A 23,420-nucleotide genomic window follows, 5' to 3' on the forward strand; every position below is an offset into this window, starting at 1 on the left:
CAACCACTAACACTACTAACAATAACCAGCCCCAGGACAGTGACATCGTAGCACAGAGAATTCGACCCAACACAATTGTCACTAAGCAAAAGGAAAAATACCTGTCATATTGGGCAGAAACAACAAAAACCCAAAACAAACTCAATTGCTACTTGGCCCTAAACAGACAATACAACATGGCTGAATACCTGACCATGGTAAAGGATAGCAAACTGAGAAAAACCTTGACAAGGTACAGACTTAGTGAACATAGCCTGGCCATCGAAAAAGGCAGACACAGACAGACCCGGCTGCCAAGAGAGGACAGGATATGCTCTTACTGCAGTCAGGGAGTGGTGGAGACAGAGATGCACTTCCTCACAGCTTGTGGAAAATATCAGGGCATCAGGGAGAATTTCTACCAAAAATTCACACAAATATGCTCTGAATTCAGAAATTTGAATGACGACCAAAAACTCCCATACCTACTAGGGGAACAGAGAAACTGTGTAACCTTAGCGGCACACTATGTTACAGCTTGCCATAAACAGAGGGACAACCAGTAAACCTAAGAAAAGAGTATATACAAATGATACGAATGTATATTTATACACTCAGGGATATATCTGTTTATACACTGTATGAATAGATCTGCATTTATGTGTTCAACCATAAATGTTTTTTGATGCTTTGGCAACATAAGATGTACCTTATCATGCCAATAAAGCAATTTGAATTGAATTGAATTGAATTGAATCCAGGAATCTCCTTGATGCAGACAAATGATCTAAATGATCTAAACTAATGCAGTATTCGATTGCACATACCTTTTTTACAGACACTAAGGGGGTGATTTTGCCAATGGGGAGCTTTTGGAGGTGAGACTCCCACTTGTCGGGTTTCAGTCCCGCCTCCAACGACTTGTGGCCAACCCACGCTATTTTCCCTTGATTGATCTTCTTAAGCCCGCCAATTAAGGGAAAGCTGGTTGCAGAGAACGTCAATGTATGACGTTTCATTTGTCAAAAATTTTTGACAGACGTATTGCCATCGTTTGACAGCTCTGTGAAGCTGTCTGTTAACTACCTGTTAACAGGCAGTTAATTGGTTTTGATCCCTTCCCGCCTCCAAGGAGACAGGACCCGGCACGGGACGACTACCCGCCTCCTGGCAAGATGGCATGGAGGCAGGTTGGGCACCCGCCCCCAAATTCTGCCATTTTCCTGGCAGTCCCGCCTCCATACCCGCCTCCCCAGGGCTGGCAAGATTGCGCCCAAAAAGAAACAGAAATACAAATACTGGAAATCTGAAGTAAAAACAGTGGAGCAGATCCATCAGCACCTGAACAAGAAAGACAGGTTGTTTCAGATATGGGACATCATTCTCTTTCAGCTGCTGATTGATCTGTGCATTTCCAGCAGGTTCTGTCTTATTTTGACTCTTATAGGCTTTTGACACGTTAGAGATTTATGCAATAAACGCATTGATGAGAAATGTAATTAGCAGGAAGATTCTGGCCAGGCAGAAACAAGAAATGGCTTCCATATCTAAATTCTCATCAACATTGTGCACTACTGCATCCAACTAAACTTCCTCACAACACCTCACTGTGCTATAAGGAGAAATGTCCTGTAGCTTTTGGAGTGCAGTAAAGATTTTCAATCCAATTATTTAAACAATTCTGTATACAGCAAACAATAGTTAGGCCAATTGAGTATTTTCTTTTCATCATAAGGGGAGCTTTGTAGCCCCTTTAAATTAAGCCCCTTCCCCACTGTGTACCTTCCTCCAGGTCTGTCACTTAGCCAATTTCATATCCATGCTGTCCCTTTTATTCATGGGCTTGAACTTTGCTGGCAAATCCGTGCTGGCTTTCCTTAATTAATCCACACTTGTCAAAGTGGCTGTTAATTTTGTCCCGGATTATTGTTTCTAAAAGCTTCCCCACTACCAAGGTAAAACTGACTGACCTGTAGTTGCTGGGTTTATCCTTACACCCTTTCTTGAACTTGGAGAAGCATGGACAAATAGAGGAGAGCCAGCACGGATTTGTTAAGGACAATCGTGTTTGACTAACTTGATTGAGTATTTGATGAGGTAACAGAGGATGAGGACAGTGCAGCTGATGTTTTGTGTATTTGAACTTTCAAAAGGTGTTTGATAAAGTACCACATATTAGGCTTGTTAGCAAATTTGAAGCCCATGGATTAAAAGCGACAGTTGCAGCATGGTTACAAAATTGGATGAAGGATAGAGGGATAGAAAGAGTTATGGTGAATGGCCATTTTTTGGACAGGAGGAAGGTATACAGTAACATTTGCCATGGTTCGGTATTAGGACCACTGCTGTTTTTGATATACATCACTGGTGGGTAAAGTTTTAGAAAAAATAATCAAGGAAAAAATTAATGGGCATTTGGAGAGGTTTAAGCTAATCAAGGAGAGCCAACAAGGATTTGTAAAAGGAAGATCATGTTTGACTAATCTAATTGAATTTTTTGATGAAGTAACAGAGAGGATCGATGAAGGGAATGCAATGGATGTTGTCTACATGGATTTTTGGAAGGCGTTTGACAAAGTACCACATAGAAGGCTGGTTAACAAAATTGAGGCTCATGGAATAGGTGGGTCAGTGGCAGCTTGGATAAGGAATTGGCTTAAGGACAGAAAACAGCGAGTTGTGGCAAATGGCTGTTTTTCAGGCTGGAGGATGGTAGACAATGGTGTTCCCCAAGGGTCAGTGCTGGGGCCAGTGCTTTTTTTGATACATATAAATGACCTGGATATTGGAATACAGAGTAGAATTTCTAAATTTGCCAATGACACCAAACTTGGGGGTGTGGCAAACAGTGATGATGATACCAATCGACTGCAACAGGCTAGCAGAATGGGCAGACAAGTGACAGATGGAATTTAATACAGAGAAGTGTGAGGTGATGCATTTTGGCAGAAGGGAGAGGCAATATATATTTAATGGCACAGTTTTAAAGAGTGTGCAGGGACAGAGGGACCTGGGAGTTAATGTGCATAGGTCCCTGAAGGTGGCAGGACATATTGAGAGAGTGGTTAACAAAGCATATAGGATCTTGGGCTTCATAAATAGAGGTATTGAGTACAAAAGTAGAGAAGTTATGCTGAACCTTTATAAAGCGCCTGTTAGGCCACAACTGGAGTATTGCATCCAGTTCTGGTCACCACACTTTAGGGAGGATGTGAAGACCCTTGAGAGGGTGCAGAGGAGATTTACCAGAATGGTTCTGGGGATGGGGGATCTTAGCTACAAGGACAGGTTGGAGAAGCTGGATTTGTTTTCATTAGAGCAAAGGAGGTTGAGGGTTGATTTGATAGAGGTGTACAAGATTATGACGGGTTTGGATAGGCTAGGCGGGGAAAGATGTTCCCACTAGTTAATGGTACAAGGACTAGGGGACACAGATTTAAGGTTTTGGGCAAGAGATACAGGGGGGATGTGAGGAAAAATGTTTTTACGCAGTGAGTGGTGAGGACCTGGAACTCGCTGCCGACGGAAGTGGTGAAAGCGGACACAATCAATGTTTTCAAGGGGAGACTGGATAGGCACTTGAGGGAAATAAACTTGCAGGGCTACGGGGATAGAGCGGGGGAATGGGACTGACTGGATTGCTCTACAGAGAGCCGGCACGGGCTTAATGGGCCGAATGGCCTCCTTCTATGCTGTTATGACTCTATGACTATGACATTAATGACTTGTACTTGGGGGTACAGGGCAAAATTTTGAAATTTGCAGATGAAATGAAACTTGGAGTAAACAGTGAGGAAGATAGTAATAGACTTCAAGAAGACATAGCTGGTGGAATGGGGTGACACATGGCAGATGAAATTCAATGCACAGAAGTGTGAGGAGATCCATTTTGGTACAAAGAATGAGGAGAGACCATATATTGTAAATGATACCATTTTAAAGGGCTTACAAGTACAGGGAGAACTGAACAAGCTTATGAACAAATCTTTGAAGATGGCAGGACAGGTTAACAAAGCAGTGAATAAAATCATCCTGGGCAATATAAATAGAGGCATAGAATATAAAAGCCAGGAAGTTCTGCTAAACCTATATAAAATACTTGTTTGGCCATAGCTGGAGGATTGTGTCCAATTCTGGGCACCACACTTTAGGAAGGACGTGAAAGCGTTGGAGATGGTACAGAGAGATTTACTAGAATGGTTCCAGGGATGTGGGATTACAGTTACATGAATGTACAAGAGAAGCTGCAGAAGCACAGAGTGGTCTGCACAGAGCGGGATTCATAGAGCACACTTAAACAGAGTGTTTTATTTGCAAATTTGGAGAGAGTGGGAGTCTCTGATAAGTATTGGGTGAGTAGTAGCTGTAAAAAGTGAAATTTAGATTAACATTTTGATTTTAACCTAGAACTTTAAAAACTGTAATTAACAGAAGCTGCCTGCCAGTGGCAGTTAACTGTCAGTAAGTGTTTGTCTTGAATAGGTGCTAATCACTGAGAGCAGGGGGAGCTGAGCCAATATTTGTAAATTAGGTGAGGTTCCTAGAGTATAAATGTAAACAGTTCTGCAGAAGCACAGAGTGGTCTGCAAAGAGTGGTATTTAATGGAGTGCTCTTAAATAGAGTGTTTTATTTGGAATTTGGAGAGAGTGGGAATTTGGAGAAGTGGGTAAGGAGTTGTTGCTTTTTGCCTACACTACTTGAAGAGCTTTGTGTTACAGGTAGATATTTAATTTCATTTACCCATAACATAATCTAGATCAATTAAGCCGTCAAGAAACTAAATTGTAAACGAAGTTACTTAAATACAAATTTAATTAAATAAAACAAAGTCATATAGGGATGACAGTGCAGGTGGTGTGCTGCACCTGCAGCATGTTGGAGTTTGTGATGAGCATTGTAATCCCGGACAACCACATTTGCAGTAAGTGCCTGCATCTTAGAAACATAGAAACATAGAAGATAGGAGCAAGAGTAGGCCATTCGGCCCCTCGAGCCTGCTCCACCATTCAATGTGACCATTGCTGATCGTCCAAATTCAGTGCCCTGTCCTTGCTTTCTCCCCAATTCCCTTGATCCCCTTAGCCTTAAGAAATATATCTAACTCCTTCTTGAATATATTTAATGAACTGGCCTCTACTGCCTTCTGTGGTAGAGAATTCCACAGGTTCACCACTCTCTGGGTGAAGAAATTCCTCCTAATTTCTGTCCTAAATGGTCTACCCCTTATCCTTAGACTGTGACCCCTGGTCCTGGACTCCGCTGTCCACCTGATGTGTCTCCCTGGTAAATACTGAAGCAAAGTAATTATTTAATATTTATGTCATTTTGCGATCGCTGCCTGTGATTTTATCCTGACCGTCCCTTAGTGGCCTTAGAATCATAGAATCATAGAAAGTTACAGCACGGAAGGAGGCCATTTCGGCCCATCGTGTCCACGCCAGCCAACAAAGAGCTATCCAGCCGAATCCCACTTCCCAGCTCTTGGTCCGTAGCCCTGCAGGTTACAGCATCCTAAGTGCTCATCCAAGTACTTTATAAATGTGGTTAGGGTTTCTGCCTCTACCACCCTTTCAGACAGTGAGTTCCAGACCCCCACAACCCTCTGGGTGAAGAAATTTCCCCTCAAATCCCCTCTAAACTGTAATGATCAATAACATGTCATTCTATAGTGGACACTAGGTGGAGCCGTAGAGCTGTGTAGAGCTGTATATAGCTATATGTATAAGACTACACTACCCAGCTGTATATATATTAAGACTACATTACCCATGAGGCACTAGGCTACCCACAAGGCAGCAGTCAAGATGGAAGCCTCTACAGATACTGTACCTAGTCCACATGTGCTCAATAAAGTAACAAACAAAAGCTAGCTGTGTTCATAATAAGAATGTCTATTTATTAATGAACATAAGATGGTACCAGGGTGGTGAAGATCTGCTGAAAATTGTGAAAAGCAAAATGGAGAATTTGAAGCCACCAGAGCGTTTGAAACTCACAGGAACTTTCGACTACAATTGGCAGACTTTTAAACAACAATTCGAACTCTACATTGCAGCCATTGGATTCGGTACAAAGCCAGATGCAAGAAAGATAGCGTTGCTGCTTACGGTTGCAGGCCCACAGGCGATAGAGGTATTTAATACATTTGTATTTAATCCAGAGGAGAACAGAGAAAAATTAGAAGATGTGCTAAAAAAATTTGATGCACATTGCTCTCCCAAAAAGAATGAGACCTATGAAAGATACATGTTCTGTTCAAGGACACAGCAGCAAAATGAGACTTTTGATAGCTTTATAACTGATCTGAAACTGAAAGCACAGACATGTAATTTCTCTGAGCTGAAATCATCCATGATTCGTGACCAGATTGTGTTTGGTATTCATGATAAAAAAGTCAGGGAACGTCTGTTGAGAGAAACCGAACTAAATTTGGAAAATGCAGTGAAAATATGCCAAGCCAGTGAGCTAGCTCGAAAGCACGTGAAGACTTTCAGTGAAATCAATAATGATGCGATTGTAATGAGTGATAATGCTGCTGTCGGTGCTGTGTCCTACAAGGCGAAGAAACGTGGGCAGAACAGAAATGAAAAGCAATCGGAGGATGACATTTTTAATTGTAAACGCTGTGGTTACAAACACCAGTTAAGACAATGCCCAGCGTTTGGAAAAATGTGCACAAAGTGTAATGGAAAGAATCACTTTGCCAAACAATGCTTTTCAAAAGTAAAAACAACAAAAGGACAACAAGTTAATGTGATTGAGGACACTGATTTAAGTGAGACATTTTTTGTAGGAATGGTGTCATGTGACGATATCAAAAAAGATACAGAAAATGTGCAGCCCTCAGAAATGGACAATGCTGAACATAAAGTTAATGCAGTAAAAGAGGACAAATGGATGATCCCACTGCAGATAAATGGAGCATTAGTTACATTGAAACTGGACACTGGGGCAAAAGCAAACTTAATCAGTATGAGTGACATTAAAACTATGAAATAAAAGCCCAAACTACAGAAAAAGTCAGTGCTACTGAAGAACTATAATGGTCAGAAAATAGATAGCTTAGGTGTATGCAGACTTAAAGTGACAGTCAAAGACAAAGTGCATCATCTCATGTTTTCTGTTGTGGCTGAAGGACTTGATTCACTATTGGGTGACAAAGCTTGTGAGGACTTAGAACTGGTCAAGAGAGTCTACTGTATAAACTGTGCCATAAGCAGACCAGATGACTCAGGTGATGAAGCAGAGAGCCCATCAAGGATGAAAGGCCATGTCTTCAAAAAGCCTAGTTTCTCCAAGAAGAAAGAAAAAGACTTTAAGGTCAAAGAGAAGCCAAAGGAAGAAAAGCACAAAGAGGAAAAACACAAGGAGAAAAAGTCCAAAGATATAACCGCAGCAGATGTTGTTAAGCAGTGGAAAGAGAAAAAGAAAAAGAAGAAGCCTGCACCATGGAACAGGAAAGCTACAGATCTTGAGGAAGTAGGACCAAGGTCATACACTGTTAGAACTGAGGAAGGACAGATTCTCAGGAGGAACCGCCGTTCCTTCCTAAAAACACAAGAGACTATTCAAGACCAGATTGATGACAATGCCGCAACTGCATCTTGTCATTCACTGCCAGAACAATCTCACGAAGACACATCAGACTTACCCGTGTTGAGAAGATCCACACGTGAAGTAAAAGAGCCTGATAGACTTAATCTTTGAGTACAATGTAAAGCTTTGAAAATGTGTTGACTGTTTTGAAAATGTTTATGTTTATAGAGCACGAACAAAGTGTTACTGATATTATCTTTAATGTTTTCTTGAAAGTTGATTGATATTGATTTTGTTAAACCTCAAAGAAAGGGGGATGTAATGATCACTAACATGTCATTCTATAGTGGACACTAGGTAGAGCCGTAGAGCTGTGTTGAGCTGTATATAGCTATATGTATAAGACTACACTACCCAGCTGTAGATATATTAAGACTACATTACCCATGAGGCACTAGGCTACCCACAAGGCAGCAGTCAAGATGGAAGCCTCTACAGATACTGTACCTAGTCCACATGTGCTCAATAAAGTAACTAGCAAAAGCTAGCTGTGTTCATAATAAGAATGTCTATTTATTAATGAACATAAGATAAACCTTCCACCAATTACTTTAAATCTGTGCCCCCTGGTTTTTGACCCCTCTGCTAAGGGAAGTAGGTCCTTTCTATCCACTTTATCTATGCCCCTCATAATTTCTCCCCTCAGCCTCCTCTGTTCCAAGGAAAACAAATCCAGCCTATCCAGTCTTTCCTCATAGCTAATATTCTCTACTCCCAGCAACATCCTTGTAAATCTCCTCTGTACCCACTCTAGCGCTATCACATCTATCCTGTAATGTGGTGACCAGAACTGCACGCAGTACTCTAGCTGAGGCCTAACTAGTGTTTTATACAGCTGAAGCATAACCCCCCTGCTCTTGTATTCTATGCCACGACTAATAAAGGCAAGCATTCTGTATGCTTTCCTATCTTTCTTATCTTATCTCACCTTATCTTCCTGGCCTGCTACCTTCAGGGATCTGTGGACATGCACTCCAAGGTCCCTTTGTTCCTCTACACTACTCAGTGTCCTACCATTTAATGTGTATTCCCTTTCCTTGTTAGCCCTCCCCAAATGCATTACCTCACGCTTCTCCAGATTCAATTCCATTTGCCACTGTTCTGCCCACCTGACCAATTTATTGATATCTTCCTGCAGTCTACAGCTTCCTTCTTCAGTATCAACCACACAGCCGATTTTAGTATCATCTGCAAACTTCTTAATCATACCCCTTATATTCAAGTCTAGATCATTGATATATACCACAAAAAGCAAGGGACCTAGTACTGAGCCCTGCGGAACACCACTGGAAACAGCCTTCCAGTCACAAAACCCATTCACAATTACCCTCTGCTTACTGCCTCCAAGCCAGTTTTGAATCTAACTTGACACTTTGCCCTGGATCCCACGGGCTTTTAATTTCGTGACCAGTCTGTCATGTGGAACCTTATCAAAAGCCTTGCTAAAGTCCATATACACTACATCAAATGCACTACCCTCATCTATCCTCCTTATTCTCATCCCGAATTTCCCATCCCTTTTTTTATTTACATGCCTGTAGAATATTTTACTATTTTGTTTTATGTTCCTTGATAATTTAATTTCATAGTTCCTCTTTGCCTTCCGAATTGTTTTTTGACTTCTCTCTTAATCTCTTCATATTCTCCCTGATCATGCTCTCCCCTGTTGTCCATGTACTTAGTGTATTCTTTCCATATCCTCAATTTTCCCTTATGTCTTTATTCATCCATGGTGTCTCATTAATGTTTAGTTTGTTCTTTTTTTTTAGAGGAATATATTTTTCCTGGACTCTGTTGAATACCATTTTAAATGTTTCCCATTGCGATTCTACATTGTTGCTTTCCAGTGTTGTTGTCCATTTTATTTTCCCAAGTTCTATTCTCAGCCCCTCAAAATGAGCTTTTCTCCAATCTATTACCTTGGTCTTCATCATACTGATGTCCTTCTGAATTATTATCTTGAAGCATATTACATTATGGTCACTATTGCCTAGATGTTTCCCTACTTTTCCTTCTCTTATCTGCTCTGGTTCATTCCCAATGACTAGATCCAGCACTGAATCCTCCCTTGTTGGGCTTCTTACATATTGGCCTGTAGTTTCCTGGTTTATTTCTCTCCCTTTCTTGAATAGTGGTATAACAGTAGCAAACCTCCAGTCTTCCAGCACTACTCCTGTATCCAATGAGGATTGGGAGGTTGGATAATTGAGAACCGAATAACTAGGGCAGTACACAGGGCTTTAAACTAATGAAGGGGGTGGGGGTGGGAGGATTCAGGAAAGAGTAAGGGGGAAAAATTGGGTCATGGCCCCTTTGGGGCACTAACTTTGCGCTACTTTTAGTGCCCCAAAAAAGTTAGCGCCCCCGTGCCCAAAATTAACCGGCAGCGCCCCGCCTCCCTCTTGGGGCACAGCCAGTGAATATCAGGGCACGTCGCGCCGTGGTACTGCAGGCCTTCCTCCCCTTATTAAAGGGGAGGGGCCTAGCGCAGCGCGACCCGGGGCCCAGCTGTGCCACCAGGAATCAGAGTGCCGGCAAAAGATCCTGGCACTCAAGAGAAGTGCTGGGCTCACGGAGCGCAGCTGGCATTCTGCGGGTGAGGGGGGGGGGGTTGCACAGAAGGCCAGGGATGGCAAAGTGGGCAGGTCCTGGCAAGTGGCCAGCAACAAAAATGTGCCCGGCACCTTCACTTTAATTTGCGCCGCCCCGGCCGCAGGTAGGCCCCCCTGAACCTGTCAGGCATAGCGTCCGGCAGTAAGTCAGGGGGCACTACGGAAGATCGTGACTGGGCCGCGAGCAGGGGGGCTGCGCACGACAATGATGTCATCACCGGCGGTGCAGCGCCGCAGGGCGCTAACGGTTACCGCCGCTGCTAACATCCTGCTGAATTTCAAGAGAATACAGGCCTAGTTTACTCAATCTGTTCTCATACGACAGTCCCGCCATCCCAAAAATCAATCTAGTGAACCTTTGTTGCTCTCCCTCTATGGCAAGTATATCCTTCCTTAGGTAAGGAGACCAACATTGTACACAGTACTCCAGCTGTGGTCTCACCAAGGCCCAATATAATTGGATTAAGACTTCTTTACTCTTGTACTCAAATCCTCTTGTAATGAAGGCCAGCATACCATTTGCCTTCCTAATGGCTTGCTGCACCTGCACATTTACTTTCAGTGACTCATGTACAAGGACACCCAGGTCCCTTTGAGCATTCCCCAATCTTTCACCATTTAGGAAATACTCTGCCTTGCTGTTTTTTCTACCAAAGTGGATAACTTCACATTTATCCACATTATATTCCATCTGCCATGTTCTCGCCCAGTCACTGAGCCTGTCGAGATCCCCTTGAAGCCTCTTCACAACCTTTTTATAACTGACACTGCCACCTAGCTTTGTATCATCAGCAAATTTGGAAATGTTACATTTAGACCCCTCATCCAAATCATTGATATAGATTGTGAATATCTGGGGCCCAAGCACCGATCCTTGCGGTGCCCCACTAATCACAGCCTGCCATCCTGAAAAAGACCTGTTTATCCCTACTCTTTGTTTTCTGTCTGTTAACCAATTCTCAATCCATGCTAGTATATTACCCCCAATTCCATGTGCCCTAATTTTGTTCACCAACCTCTTGTGTGGGACCTTATCAAAGGCCTTCTGAAAATCCAGATACACCACATCTACCGGTTCCCCTTTGTCTACTCCACTCGTTACATCCTCAAAGAACTCCAATAGGTTTGTCAAACAGGATTTCCCTTTCATAAATCCATGTTGACTCTGCCCAATCTTACTATTAGTTTCTAAGTGCCCAGTTATTGCATCCTTTAAAATAGATTCCAGCATTTTCCCAACTACTGATGTGAGGCTAACAGGTCTGTCGTTCCCTGTTTTCTCTCTCCCTCCTTTCTTAAATAGCGGGGTTACATTTGCTGTCCTCCAATCTGCAGGAACTGTTCCAGAATCTATAGAATTTTGGAAGATGACAACCAATGCGTCCACTATTCCAATAACCACCTCTTTCAAAACCCTAGGATGTAGGTCATCCGGTCCTTGGGATTTACCGACTTTTAGTCCCATTAATTTTGCTAGTACTGTTTTTTTACCAATAATAATTTCTTTAAGTTCCTCATTCTCATCACACCCTCGGTTTTCTCGTATTTGTGGGAGGTTTTTTGTGTCTTCCTCTGTGAAGGCAGAAACAAAGGGGTAGATTTTCCTGGAGCCATCAGGCAGGGTTTCAGGCATGTGGGGGGGGGGGGAAATCCCGATTTCGGGGGTCCCGACACCATCCCGCCCAAAACCCGCCTCCACGTAAGTTTCAAAGGAGGTGGGTACCCGCCCCGCACTGGGACCCGCCGACCCGAGGCGGGAAGGGATTAGTGCCAATTAACTGCCTGTTAACAGGTAGTTAACAGGCAGTTTTTAGCCTAATCCCTATTTTGAGTGGTGCCATGTGGGATTCCCGACGGCTCCAAACCACGCCAGGTTAGAGGAGTCGGGCCGTCGGGTTGAAGGACTTGGAGGGGTCGCGATGTCGGTGGTCAGGTGAGTGATGTGTGCATGAGTGCAAAGGTAAGTGTGTTTGGTGTGTCTAAAGTGTGTAAAGAAGTTTAAATTACCTGTACTTACCTTAACAGCCTTTCTTCCTCTAGGTTTCGGGAGTCCCATCACTCAGCCGGCACTGAAAGCAAAATGGCTGCGAGCTGTCAAAAGTGACAGCCTTCAGCTTCCATTGCCGGTGACAGTTCTAACTGAGTCTGTGTAGAAGGACGCAGGTTAGGAGTCAGACTGTCAGTGTTTGACAGCGTCAAACAGCTGTGAAACACTGATATTTCATCTGCCAAGACCTCTTGACAGATGAAATTTCAGTCTGTGACGTTACCTGTTGCCGGGTGGCCCTTAATTGGCCTGCTGAGCCAGCTGGGCGGGCTTAACAAGGTCAATCAAGGGAAAATCGCGTGGATTGGCCGAACGTCGATGTAGGCGGGACTAAAACCCGAAAGTTGTAGTCCCACCTCCTTCCCGACAGCTTAAGGAAAATCTACCCCAAAGTATTTATTTAATTTCACTGCCATTTCCTCATTCCCCATTATAAATTCTCCCGTCTCTGACTGTAAGGGACCTACATTTACCTTTTCACATACCCATAGAAGCTTTTACAATCCGTTTTTATATTTTTCGCTAGTTTGTGCTCATATTCCATTTTCCCTTTCTTTATGAATTTCTTGGTTCCCCTTTGCTGATACCTAAAACAATCCCAATCCTCTGGCAACTTTATAAGCTTCCTCCTTTGATTTAATACTAGCTTTAATTTCTTTTGTTAGCCATGGTTGGATCACTTTTCCTTTTGGGTTTTTATGCCCTAGAGGAATATATGTTTGTTGCAAATTATGCATTATTTCCTTGAATGTTAGCCATTGTATTTCCACCTTCATACCTTTCAGTGTAGTCTCCCAATCTACCATGGCCAACTTGTCCTTCATACCCTTGTAGTTTCCTCTATGTAGATTGAAGACCTTAGTTTCAGATTGGACAACATCACTCTCAAACTTAATGTAAAATTCAACCATATTATGGTCACTTGTCACTAAAGGCCCCTTTACTACAAGATTATTGATTAGCCCTTTTTCATTACACAGTATCAGATCCAGAATAGCCTGTTCCCTGGTTGGTTTCCACATACTGATCCAGGAAATCATCTCGCATGCATTCCAAGAATTCGTCCTCCACACCATTAGTGCTAATTTGATTTGCCCAGTCAGTATGTAGATTAAAGTCCCCCATGATTACCGTATTGCCCTTGTTACATGCACTTCTAGTCTCTTGATTGATACTGTGCCCTACATTATCATTACTGTTTGGTGGCCTATACACAACTCCCACCAATGTTTTCCGCCCTTAGCTGTTTCTTAGCTCCACCCAAACTGATTCCAGTTCTACATCACGATCTGCCAAGCCAAGATCTTTTATCTCTACCGTACCGATCTCACCCCTTATTAACAGCACTACGCCACCTCCTTTTCTATTTTGTCTGTCCTTCGTAAATGTTGAGTACCCTGGAACATTCAGTTCCCAGCTTTGGTTACCCTGCAAGAATGCCTCTGTAATGGCAATTACATCATACCCATTTACTTCTATTAGTGCCATTAATTCATCCACCTTGTTGCGAAAGCTACATGCATTTAGATAAAGTGCCTTTAACTTTGCCAGTTTAATATTTTTCTGCACATTGACCCTCTTTACTGTTGACCTTTGTTACGGCTCCCTACTAGTTTTGCTGACTACTTTTCTAACTTGCACTTCCAGCTTTGTTTCTCTCCGTTCTGGGCCCACACTTAGGTTCCCAGCCCCCAGACAAACTAGTTTAAATCCTTCCCAACAGCTCTAGCAAATGCCCCCTGCGAGGATGTTGGCCCGGGTTCTGCCGAGGTGTAACCCGTCCAGCTTGTACAGGTCCCACCTGTGATGAAATATTCCATTCATCACTCATCAGTATTTCTCTGCCTGTGACTGTGGTTGGTTTCAGTTTCATTTCCATTGTATTGTACTGTGTGTAGGGCTCCGCCCATACCTGGCTCCTATGTAAGCTGGCCCAGCCTGCAGCACATCCAGTACGGCAGACCTCTGGATGGAAGATACATTCTTCTCTGTGTGTTACCTTCTAAGTCAATAAAAGCCTTGTTTTGTTTCGCTAACATCGAGTCTCGGATTTATTGAGGCACATCACCACCTTCCCCAGAATTGGTCCCAATGCCTCAGGAATTTAAATCCCTCCCTCCTACACCATCTCTCCAGCCACGCAGTCATCTGATCTATTCTCCTATTTCTGCTCTCGCTAGCACGTGGTACTGGGAGCAATCCTGAGATTACTACCTTTGAGGTCCTGCTTTTTAATTTATTTCCTAGTTCCCTATATTCTGCTTGAAGGACTTCATCCCTCTTTCTACCTATGTCGTTGGTACCGATATGGACCATGACCTCTGGCTGTTCATCTTCCCCCTTCAGAATGTCCTGCAGCCGCTCAGTGACATCCTTGACCCTGGCACCAGGGAGGCAACATACCATCCTGGAGTCACGTCTGCGGCCACAGAACCGTCTATCTGTTCCCCTTACGATAGAATCCCCTATCACTATTGCTCTCCCACTCTTTATCTCCCCTCCTGTGCAGCTGAGCCACTCGTAGTGCCATGGACTTGGCTCTTGCTGCATTCCCCTGAGAAACCATCTCCCCCAGCAGTATCCAAAATGGAAAATCTGTTGGTGAGGGAGATGGACCGAGGGGACTCCTGCACTACCTTCCTAGTTCTTTTACTCTGTCTGGCGGTCACCCATTCTCTGTCTGCCTGTGCACTCTTTACGTGCGGTGTGACCACCTCGTTAAACATGCTATCGATGAAGATTTCAGCCTCGCAGATGCTGCACAGTGACTCCAGCCACAGCTCCAACTCTGAAACGCGGATTTCGAGTAGCTGCAGCTGGAAACACTTCCTGCACATGTGTTCGCCCTGGACACCGAAAGTGTCCCTGACTTCACACATAGCATAAGAGGAGCACTCCATGCTGCCGAGCTGCCCTGCCATGTCCTACTCTTAATTTGCTCCCTTTACTTCATTGTAGTAAGTAAAGGGAGTATTTTGTTGCGAATGCATGAAGCATTTGCAACAAAATAGTTGAATTAATAACGCAGATAGAAATTAACAGGTTTCGTATAATAGCCATAATGGAGACATGGTTGCAAAGTGGCCAAGGTTGGGAACTAAATATTCCAGGATACTTAACATTTAGAAGAGATAGGCAAAACGGAAAATGAGGAGGGGTAGCCCTGATAATAAAGGATGGGATAAAGACAGTAGAGAGAAAGGATCTTAGCTCCGAAAATCAAGAAGTAGAATCAGTTTGGGTGGAACAAAGAAACAGAAAAGGGCAGAAAACATTGGTGGGAGTTGTTTATAGGCCCCCAAACAGTAGTTGTAATGTAGGGCAGAGTATAAATCAGGAAATTAGAGGCGCATGTAACAAGGGTAATACAGTAATCATGGGGGACTTTAAGCTACATATAGACTGGGCAAACCAAATTTGCAGTAATAATGCGGAGGACGAAGTCATGGGATGTATTCAAGATAGTTTTGTAGATCAGTATGTTGAGGAACCAACTAGGGAACAGACTATTTTAGATCTAGTATTGTACAATGAGAAAGTGTTAATTAATAACCTCATAGTAATGGGGCCTTTAGTGAAGAGTGTCCATAATATGATAGAATTTTATATTGAATTTGGAAGTGATTTAGTTAAATCTGAAACTAGTGTCTTACATCTAAACAAAGCAAGCTACATTGGTATGAGGGGCGAGTTGGCTAAAGTAGATTGGAAAACTACATTAAAAGGTATGATGGTAGAGAAGCAATGGCGAGTATTTAAATAATGAATGCATAATTTACAACAAATATACATTCCTTTAAGGCACAAAAACCCCACAGGAAAATTAGTCCAATGTAGATAACAAGAAAAGTTAAAGATAGTGTTAGATCAAAGGAAGAGGCTTATAATGTTGCCAAAAATAGTAAGCCTGAGGATTGGGAGAATTTTAGAATTCAGCAAAGGAGGACCAAGAAATTGATAAAGAAAGGGAAAATAGAATATGAGAATAAACTAGCGAGATACATAAAAACAGACTGTAAAATCTTTTATAGGTATGTAAAAAGGAAAAGATTAGCGAAAGTAAATGTCAGTCCATTACAGGCTGAGACAGGAGAAATTATAATGGAGAATAAGGAAATGGCCGAGAAATAAGCAAGTACTTTGTGTCTGTCTTCATGGAAGAAGATGCAAAAAATCTTCCAGGAAATAGTGAAGAACCAAGGGTCTAGCGAGAATGAGGAACTGAAAGAAAATAGTATTCGTAAAAAAGTAGTACTGGAGAAATTAATGGGACTGAAAGCCGATAAATCCCTTGGACCTGATGGCCTACATCCTAGGGTTTTGAAAGAGGTGACTATAGAGATAGTGGATGCACTGGTTGTCATTTTCCAAAATTCCAGAGATTATAGAACGGTTCCCATGGATTGGAAGGTAGCAAATGTAACCCCACTATGTAAGAAAGGAGGGAGAGAGAAAACAGGGAACTATAGACCAGTTAGCCTCACATCAGTAGTAGGGAAAATGCTGAAATCTATTATTAAGGCCGTAGTAACAGGGCACTTAGAAAATAATAATGGGATTGGGCACAGTCAACACAGATTTATGAAAGGGAAATCGTGTTTGACAAATCTGTTAGAGTTTTTTTGAGGTTGTAACTAGCAGAATAAATAAGGGGGAACAACTGAATGTGGTGTATTTGGATTTTCAGAAGGCTTTCGATAAGATGCCACACAAGAGGTTATTAAACAAAATTAGGGCTCATGGGATTTGGGCTAATATACTAGCATGGATTGAGGATTGGTTAACGGACAGAAAACAGAGAGTAGGAATAAACGGGTCATTTTCGGGTTGGCAGGCTGTAACTAGTGAGATACCGCCAGGATCAGTGCTTGGCCCTCAGCTATTCATAATCTACATCAATGATTTGGATGAGGGCACCAAATGTAATGGCCCAGAAATTCTGTTCGCAGGCCTACCATGGGCAGAGGGCTGCGATCTGGAAAAATCTGCGCCTGGACCGGAGGGCTCCCGGGAGGCGCAGAGTTCCATTGCTGGGCCTCCCCAAACTGCCGTTGCGCAGGGCCCACGTAGCCCAGAGGTGCAGGTGGTTCACAGCGTCCCTGGGATCACGTGGGCCATGGGGAGCCAATCAGAGAAGGGAATCATTTGACAGGAAGACCTGTTAAATATATGAATAGAGATCACCCCCAAAAACATAGTAAAACTTTAAATAATTTTTTTTTAAATCACATTTTTAAAATTACTTTAAATTACATAAATTAAGTATTTAAACAAAAAAATTTATTTTTTAAAAAAAAATTAAAGTTTTTAACGGGGCTTAAAATAAACTTTCCTTTCTTTAAAGTATTTTTAAATGATAAATCAGTGGAAATTTTTTTTTTCACTTTTTTCAACTCTTATCCTGGTAAAAGCAGGCCTTGAGCCTGCTTTTACCAGGCTCAAGAATTGTAAGTGTTTTCTGCGGGCGGAGGGTTTCCAAAAAACGGAACGCTCCGCCCACAGAGGCCCTGCTCCAGCACAGCCGGAGGATCTGTCAAGAGCTTCCTTGACAGATCGGAAATGCCGGTTTCCAGTACATGCGCAGTGCATGCCTAAAACCGGCATTTCCATTGGCCCTATGGACAAGTACGCAGCGCGTACCCACCCGTAGGGACCGGAATTTCTGCCTCATTATATCCAAGTTTGCTGATGATACACAGCTAGGTGGGAATGTAAGTTGTGAGGAGGATGCAAAGAGGCTTCAAGAGGATATCGACAGGCTAAGTGCGTGGGCAATAACATGGCAAATGAAATATAATGAGGAGAAATGTAAAGTTATCCACTTTGGTCGGAAAAATAGAAAAGCAGAGTATTTTTTTATTGGTGAAAGATTGGGAAATGTTGGTGTTCAGAGGGACCTGAGTGTCCTTGTACATGAATCACTGAAAGTTAACATGCAGGTACAGCAAGCAATTTGGAAAGCAAATGGTATGTTGGCCTTTATTATAAGAGGATTTGAGTATAAGAGTAAAGACATCTTACTGCAATTATATAGGGCCCTGTTGAGACCACACCTGGAGCATTGTGTACAGTTTTGGTCCCCTTACCTAAGGAAGGATATACTTGCCATAGAGGGAGTGCAACAAAGGTTCACCAGACTGGTTCCTGGTTTGGGGTATTGCCCTATGAGGAGAGATTGAGTAGACGAGGCCTATATTCTCTAGAGTTTAGAAGAATGAGGGGTGATCTCATTGAAACATACAAAATTCTTACAGGGCTTGACAGGGTAGATGCAGGGAGGATGTTTCCCCTGGCTGGGGAGTCTAGAACCGGGGTCACTGACTCAGAATAAGGGGTCGGCCATCTAGGACTGAGATGAAGAGACATTTTTTCACTCAGAGGGTGGTGAATCTTTGGAATTCTCTACCCCAGAGGGCTGTGGAGGCTCAGTTGTTGAGTATATTCAAGACAGAGATGGATAGGTTTTTGAATATTAATGGATCAAGGGATATGGGGATAGTGCAGGAAAGTGGAGTTGAGGTAAAAGATCAGCCATGATCTTATTGAATAGAAACATAGAACAATAGGAACAGGAGTAGGCCATTCAGCCCTTCGAGCCTGCTCCGCCATTCAATATGATCATGGCTGATCCCCTATCTCAATACCATGTTCCCCCTCCCTCCCCATACCCCTTGATGCCTTTAGTGTACAGAAATCTGTCTATCTCATCTTAAATATATTCAGTGACTTGGCCTCCACAGCCTTCTGCGGTAGAGAATTCTACAGGTTCACCACCCTCTGAGTGAAGAAATTTCCCCTCATCTCAGTCCTAAATGACCTACCCGTATCGTGAGACTGTGACCCCTTGTTCTCGACCCCACCGCCAGGGGAAACATCCTCCCTGCATCCAGTCTGTCTAGCCCTGTCAGAATTTTATACCTTTCAATGAGATCCCCTCTCATTCTTCTAAACTCTGGTGATTACAGGCCTAGCTAACCTAGTCGAATGGTGGAGCAGGCTCGAAGGGCCAAATGGCCTACTCCTGTTCCTATTTTTTATGTTCTTATGTACAACTCTGTCGCTGTCTCCTTAGAGAATTGAAGCTTTCTTATGTACTTTCTTGTCCAGAAAAGTGCTGGTATGTTGTTTTGGGCATATAACCTCTATTGTTGGGGAAGGATTCCTACAAGTGGCCTCCTTCTGTTTGTTCCTTCCTCCTGCTCCTCCTCTCAGAGTGTAATTCCTAGAAGGACTCCATCTAGAGACAACTGTAATGCCAGAAGCCCCGTAACAATTCCGAACCTACAGTAGCAACTACAAGTACTTTCCAATCCTTTAAGGTCTAGAAACACACAAGCTACTGCAAGAAGATGTTTTCGAATGCTCCTTGCAGCTTTACCCAAGAGCAAGTGAGGGTCCCTTTAAACAGTGTTTGAAATAGCCACCTCAGGACTTGTACCATGCATAATTGTTATGCGGGAGCAGGAAGTGGCGGTAGTCAGGCAGTTAGGTTGGACCATTATGTCAGCATTGTAATGAAGTCACTTGACAGGAGTTCAAGCTGCCAGGATTAACATCCCCTGGTAAATCTGACCAGATGTAAAAGCAGTAAATCGTTGGAACAAACAGCTGTTTTACTTTACACCCATTATTGCTCCATTTTTGAATGCAAATGAGGACGGTGGGGGAGTGAAGAGACAAAAATCGCGCCCCCGTATGTAAGTTCAATTCCATTCATTGTACACTTGAACCATTTTTTTTCAACTAGAAAAGATGAACTATTCCATGGTGGTTGATGGTCCAAATCAATTTTCCAATGTAAGGTCAGGATGTGCAGCTGGAGATGAAATTAAATAATTTAAAATATATCTCCATTTTATTTCCTTGTTCTACATGGCCACATCGGAGAATGTTTGGGCTGTGCCTGACGTAAAGTGTGAGCTGTACCTGTTGATATCGGAATGACACTGACCTCACTCATGATGATGGTTCCCTCTATGGCCAGCTGTAAGTCACTCAGACAGATCCGAAGCATTGTAATAACCTTCTGCATTCGGTCAATTTCTTGTCGCAGGAAAATATTCATAGAATTCAAAATCCCCATTTTTAGGAGGCGAGCTTTCACCTATCAAAACAGACATGTTCTTTCAACACGATCAACCAGTTTGCAGTCACTACTATCTTTCTAAATAGTGATACAGAAACTGATAATTTTAGACAATGTTCCTTTTACAGCAGTAAATACATCAATTGCAGTAAAGCTGAGTGATAGAAAATCCAGTAGATCCAGAGGGTTTGGATTCAGTTTCAACCACAGATGAGTTACTAAGCTCCCCTTGGATATATCGTATTTAGCACTAATTCAGCACTTTTGGTTACAAAAGACATGGGACTGGTAGTTGAGAAATATGTACTACCCAATGGTGCTGAGGAGAAGCTCACAGTATTTGAATTGTGATACTTGACCTTGAAATGATTAAACAGGCTCAAATACTTTGAAGACTGCTGTTTGTCGCAAACAGAAATTGCTGAGAGTCCACTCCACCGCCAGAACTCTGGCAGGGTGGGACTTCCGCCCAGCAGTCTTCCCTGGTCCTGATTCCATCCTAACTCCTGAGGTCAGGCTCCATTGCATGAAGGGGGCTGGTGGCTGCAACATTTCTAGTATTTTCTGAGATGTGCTCCATAGGGGATCAGGAATTTCTCAGTAGCATCTTGCTGCTCCATAATGGTCAAAGAATGTGCAAAACTGAAACAAAGGTGGGATTTTACAATTGCTGCTTTCAATTCACTCGGGGTGATTAAGTGCCATTACAAAACCAGGATTTGGGCCCCGTTTTCCGCCAAAATATTCTCCTAGCACGCAATTACAGCTGCATCATCAATACTTTGCACTGGGGCAAAGGAGGCCCAACTGGCGAGATTTCTGGCAGGTGATGCCATCCCACCAGTCCCACCTCTTCTGGTGCCAGTATGTGAGAATGGGGTGTGGAATCGAGAAGCCCCAACTCTCACTTCTAGTGCAGTTTTTCTACATTAGAAAAAGGTCAGAGGCCCGGTAATGTTGAGTCCGATCCCAAATTCTGGCCAACCTGCCCTGTTCAAGCTACCATAGTGCACTTCCAGGCTCAGAAATTTCGGGCCTCATGTGTTTAAAAGCAAAATTTGGTGCAAATAAGTGCGGGTGTAGCCCCAAGTCAAAGAAAAGTCAGTCTCTGTACCTCACACTGGAATAAATATGACAACACAATTGTTCAATCTTGAATTCTGGTACAAACAAATAGTAATAACAGAGAGATAAAGGTGGGAATTTTAACTCCTGGGTGGGAAAGCGGCCTAGCAAGCGGCCAACCCGTCCAGGAACAGTAGTGGGAGGGCCAACTGATGTCATGGCCAGGCCTCATTAACAAAGTGGGTGGGAAGTCAGAGGAAGCGGCAGAAAGTTGGGCAGCCCAGAGGCCACCTGCTGGGTCCTAGGTAAGTGGGGGATTGGTGGGGAGAAACAGTGGTTATGTTAGTGTCAGCGGTACATGAAGGGGGAAGAGGGGAGTCGGGTGCAGGGGAGACCTACATTTCCCGTGTGGGACTTGAAGGAAAGGGAATTAGTGGGGGGGAGGTTTTAAGAGAGCGAAAAATAAAAATGACAGCGGAGAAGGCAATAGAGCAAGGTAACAGTGGGGGAATTAAAAACCAGAGCGTGTCAGGAAGGGACAGAATGTATATAATGATAAAGGTAAAGTAGTAAAAGGGGTAAAAGCAGGAATAAATTGTCAGAAAACATATTTGAAAGTTCTTTATCTGAATGCACGCAGCATTCGTAACAAAATTGACGAGTTGACGGTACAAATAACTAAACATGGGTATGATCTGGTGGCCATTACGGAAACATGGCTGCAAGATAATCATGACTGGGAACTAAACATACAAGGGTATTTGACAATTAGGAAGGACAGACAGGAAGGAAAGGGAGGTGGGGTTGCTATGTTAATCAAGGATGGAATCACTGCAATAGTCAGAAATGATATTGGGTCAAAGGATCAGGATAGTGAAACAGTTTGGGTGGAGATAAGGAATAATAAGGGGAAAAAGTCACTAGTGGGCGTAGTCTATAGGCCTCCTAACAGTTGCAACTCTGTTGGTCGGAGTATAAATCAGGAAATAGTTGGGGCTTGTAATAAGGGAACAGCTATAATCATGGGGGATTTTAACTTTCATATTGACTGGACTAATCAAATTGGGCATGGCAGCATTGAGGAAGAGTTCATAGAGTGTATTAGGGATGGGTTCCTTGAGCAGTATGTAACTGAACCAACCAGGGGGCAGGCAATCTTAGATCTGGTCCTGTGTAATGAGACAGGATTAATACAAAATGTCCTAGTTAAGGATCCCCTTGGAATGAGTGACCATAATATGGTTGAATTCCAAATTCAGTTTGAGGGTGAGAGAGTTGGATCTCAAACCAGCGTACTAAGCTTAAATAAAGGAGACTATGAAGGTATGAGAGTAGAATTGACTAAAGTGGACTGGGAAAACAGATTAAAGTGTAAGACGGTACAAGAGCAGTGGTCTACATTCAAGGAGATATTTCACATCTTTCAAGATAAATATATTCCACTGAGGAAAAAGGGGAGTAAAAGAAAAGACAGCCATCCGTGGCTTAGTAAAGTAATAAAGGATAGTATTCGACTGAAAACAAGGGCATATAAAGTAGCCAAATCTAGTGGGAGGATAGAAGATTGGGAAGCATTTAAAAGCCAGCAAACAATAACCAAAAGATTAATTAAGAAAGGGAAGATAGCTTATGAAAGTAAACTAGCAAAAAATATAAAAACAGATAGCAAGAGTTTCTACAGCTATATAAAAAGAAAAAGGGTGGCTAAAGTGAACGTTGGTCCCTTAGAGGATGGGACCGGGAAACTACTGGTGGGGAACATGGAGATGGCATAGACGCTAAACAAATATTTTGTATCAGTCTTTACAGTAGAGGACACTAAAAATATCCCAACACTGGACAAACAGGGGGCAATGGGGGGGGGGGGAGGAGCTAAACACGATTAAAATCACTAAGGAGATGGTACTTGTAGTGTATGTACCTTTAAGAGCGCCTGTGTACTGTAATACCGGTAGTGACCACTCGGGTATATAAGCCTGTATAGCGTCTTGTATCTTTTAGTTCACCTCCAGACTTTGTTCAGTAAACACCTGT

The 23,420-nt window shown here is 42.9% G+C and overlaps 1 protein-coding gene across 1 annotated transcript in view; it reads right to left on the minus strand.

Moving 5' to 3' along the window:
• LOC147113152 (dynein axonemal heavy chain 8-like) overlaps positions 1-23,420 on the minus strand; it is a 1,456,516-nt gene that overhangs the window by 48,372 nt on the left and 1,384,724 nt on the right. The window contains exon 62 of the mRNA XM_085998053.1: positions 20,187-20,339. Within this exon, the coding sequence (XP_085854179.1) occupies positions 20,187-20,339 (153 nt within the window). The remainder of the gene's footprint in view (positions 1-20,186; positions 20,340-23,420) is intronic.

This window comes from Somniosus microcephalus, chromosome 9 (assembly GCF_052327205.1).
Source record: "Somniosus microcephalus isolate GS21.2 chromosome 9, FLI_Smic_1.0, whole genome shotgun sequence".
Classification (NCBI taxonomy): domain Eukaryota; kingdom Metazoa; phylum Chordata; class Chondrichthyes; order Squaliformes; family Somniosidae; genus Somniosus; species Somniosus microcephalus.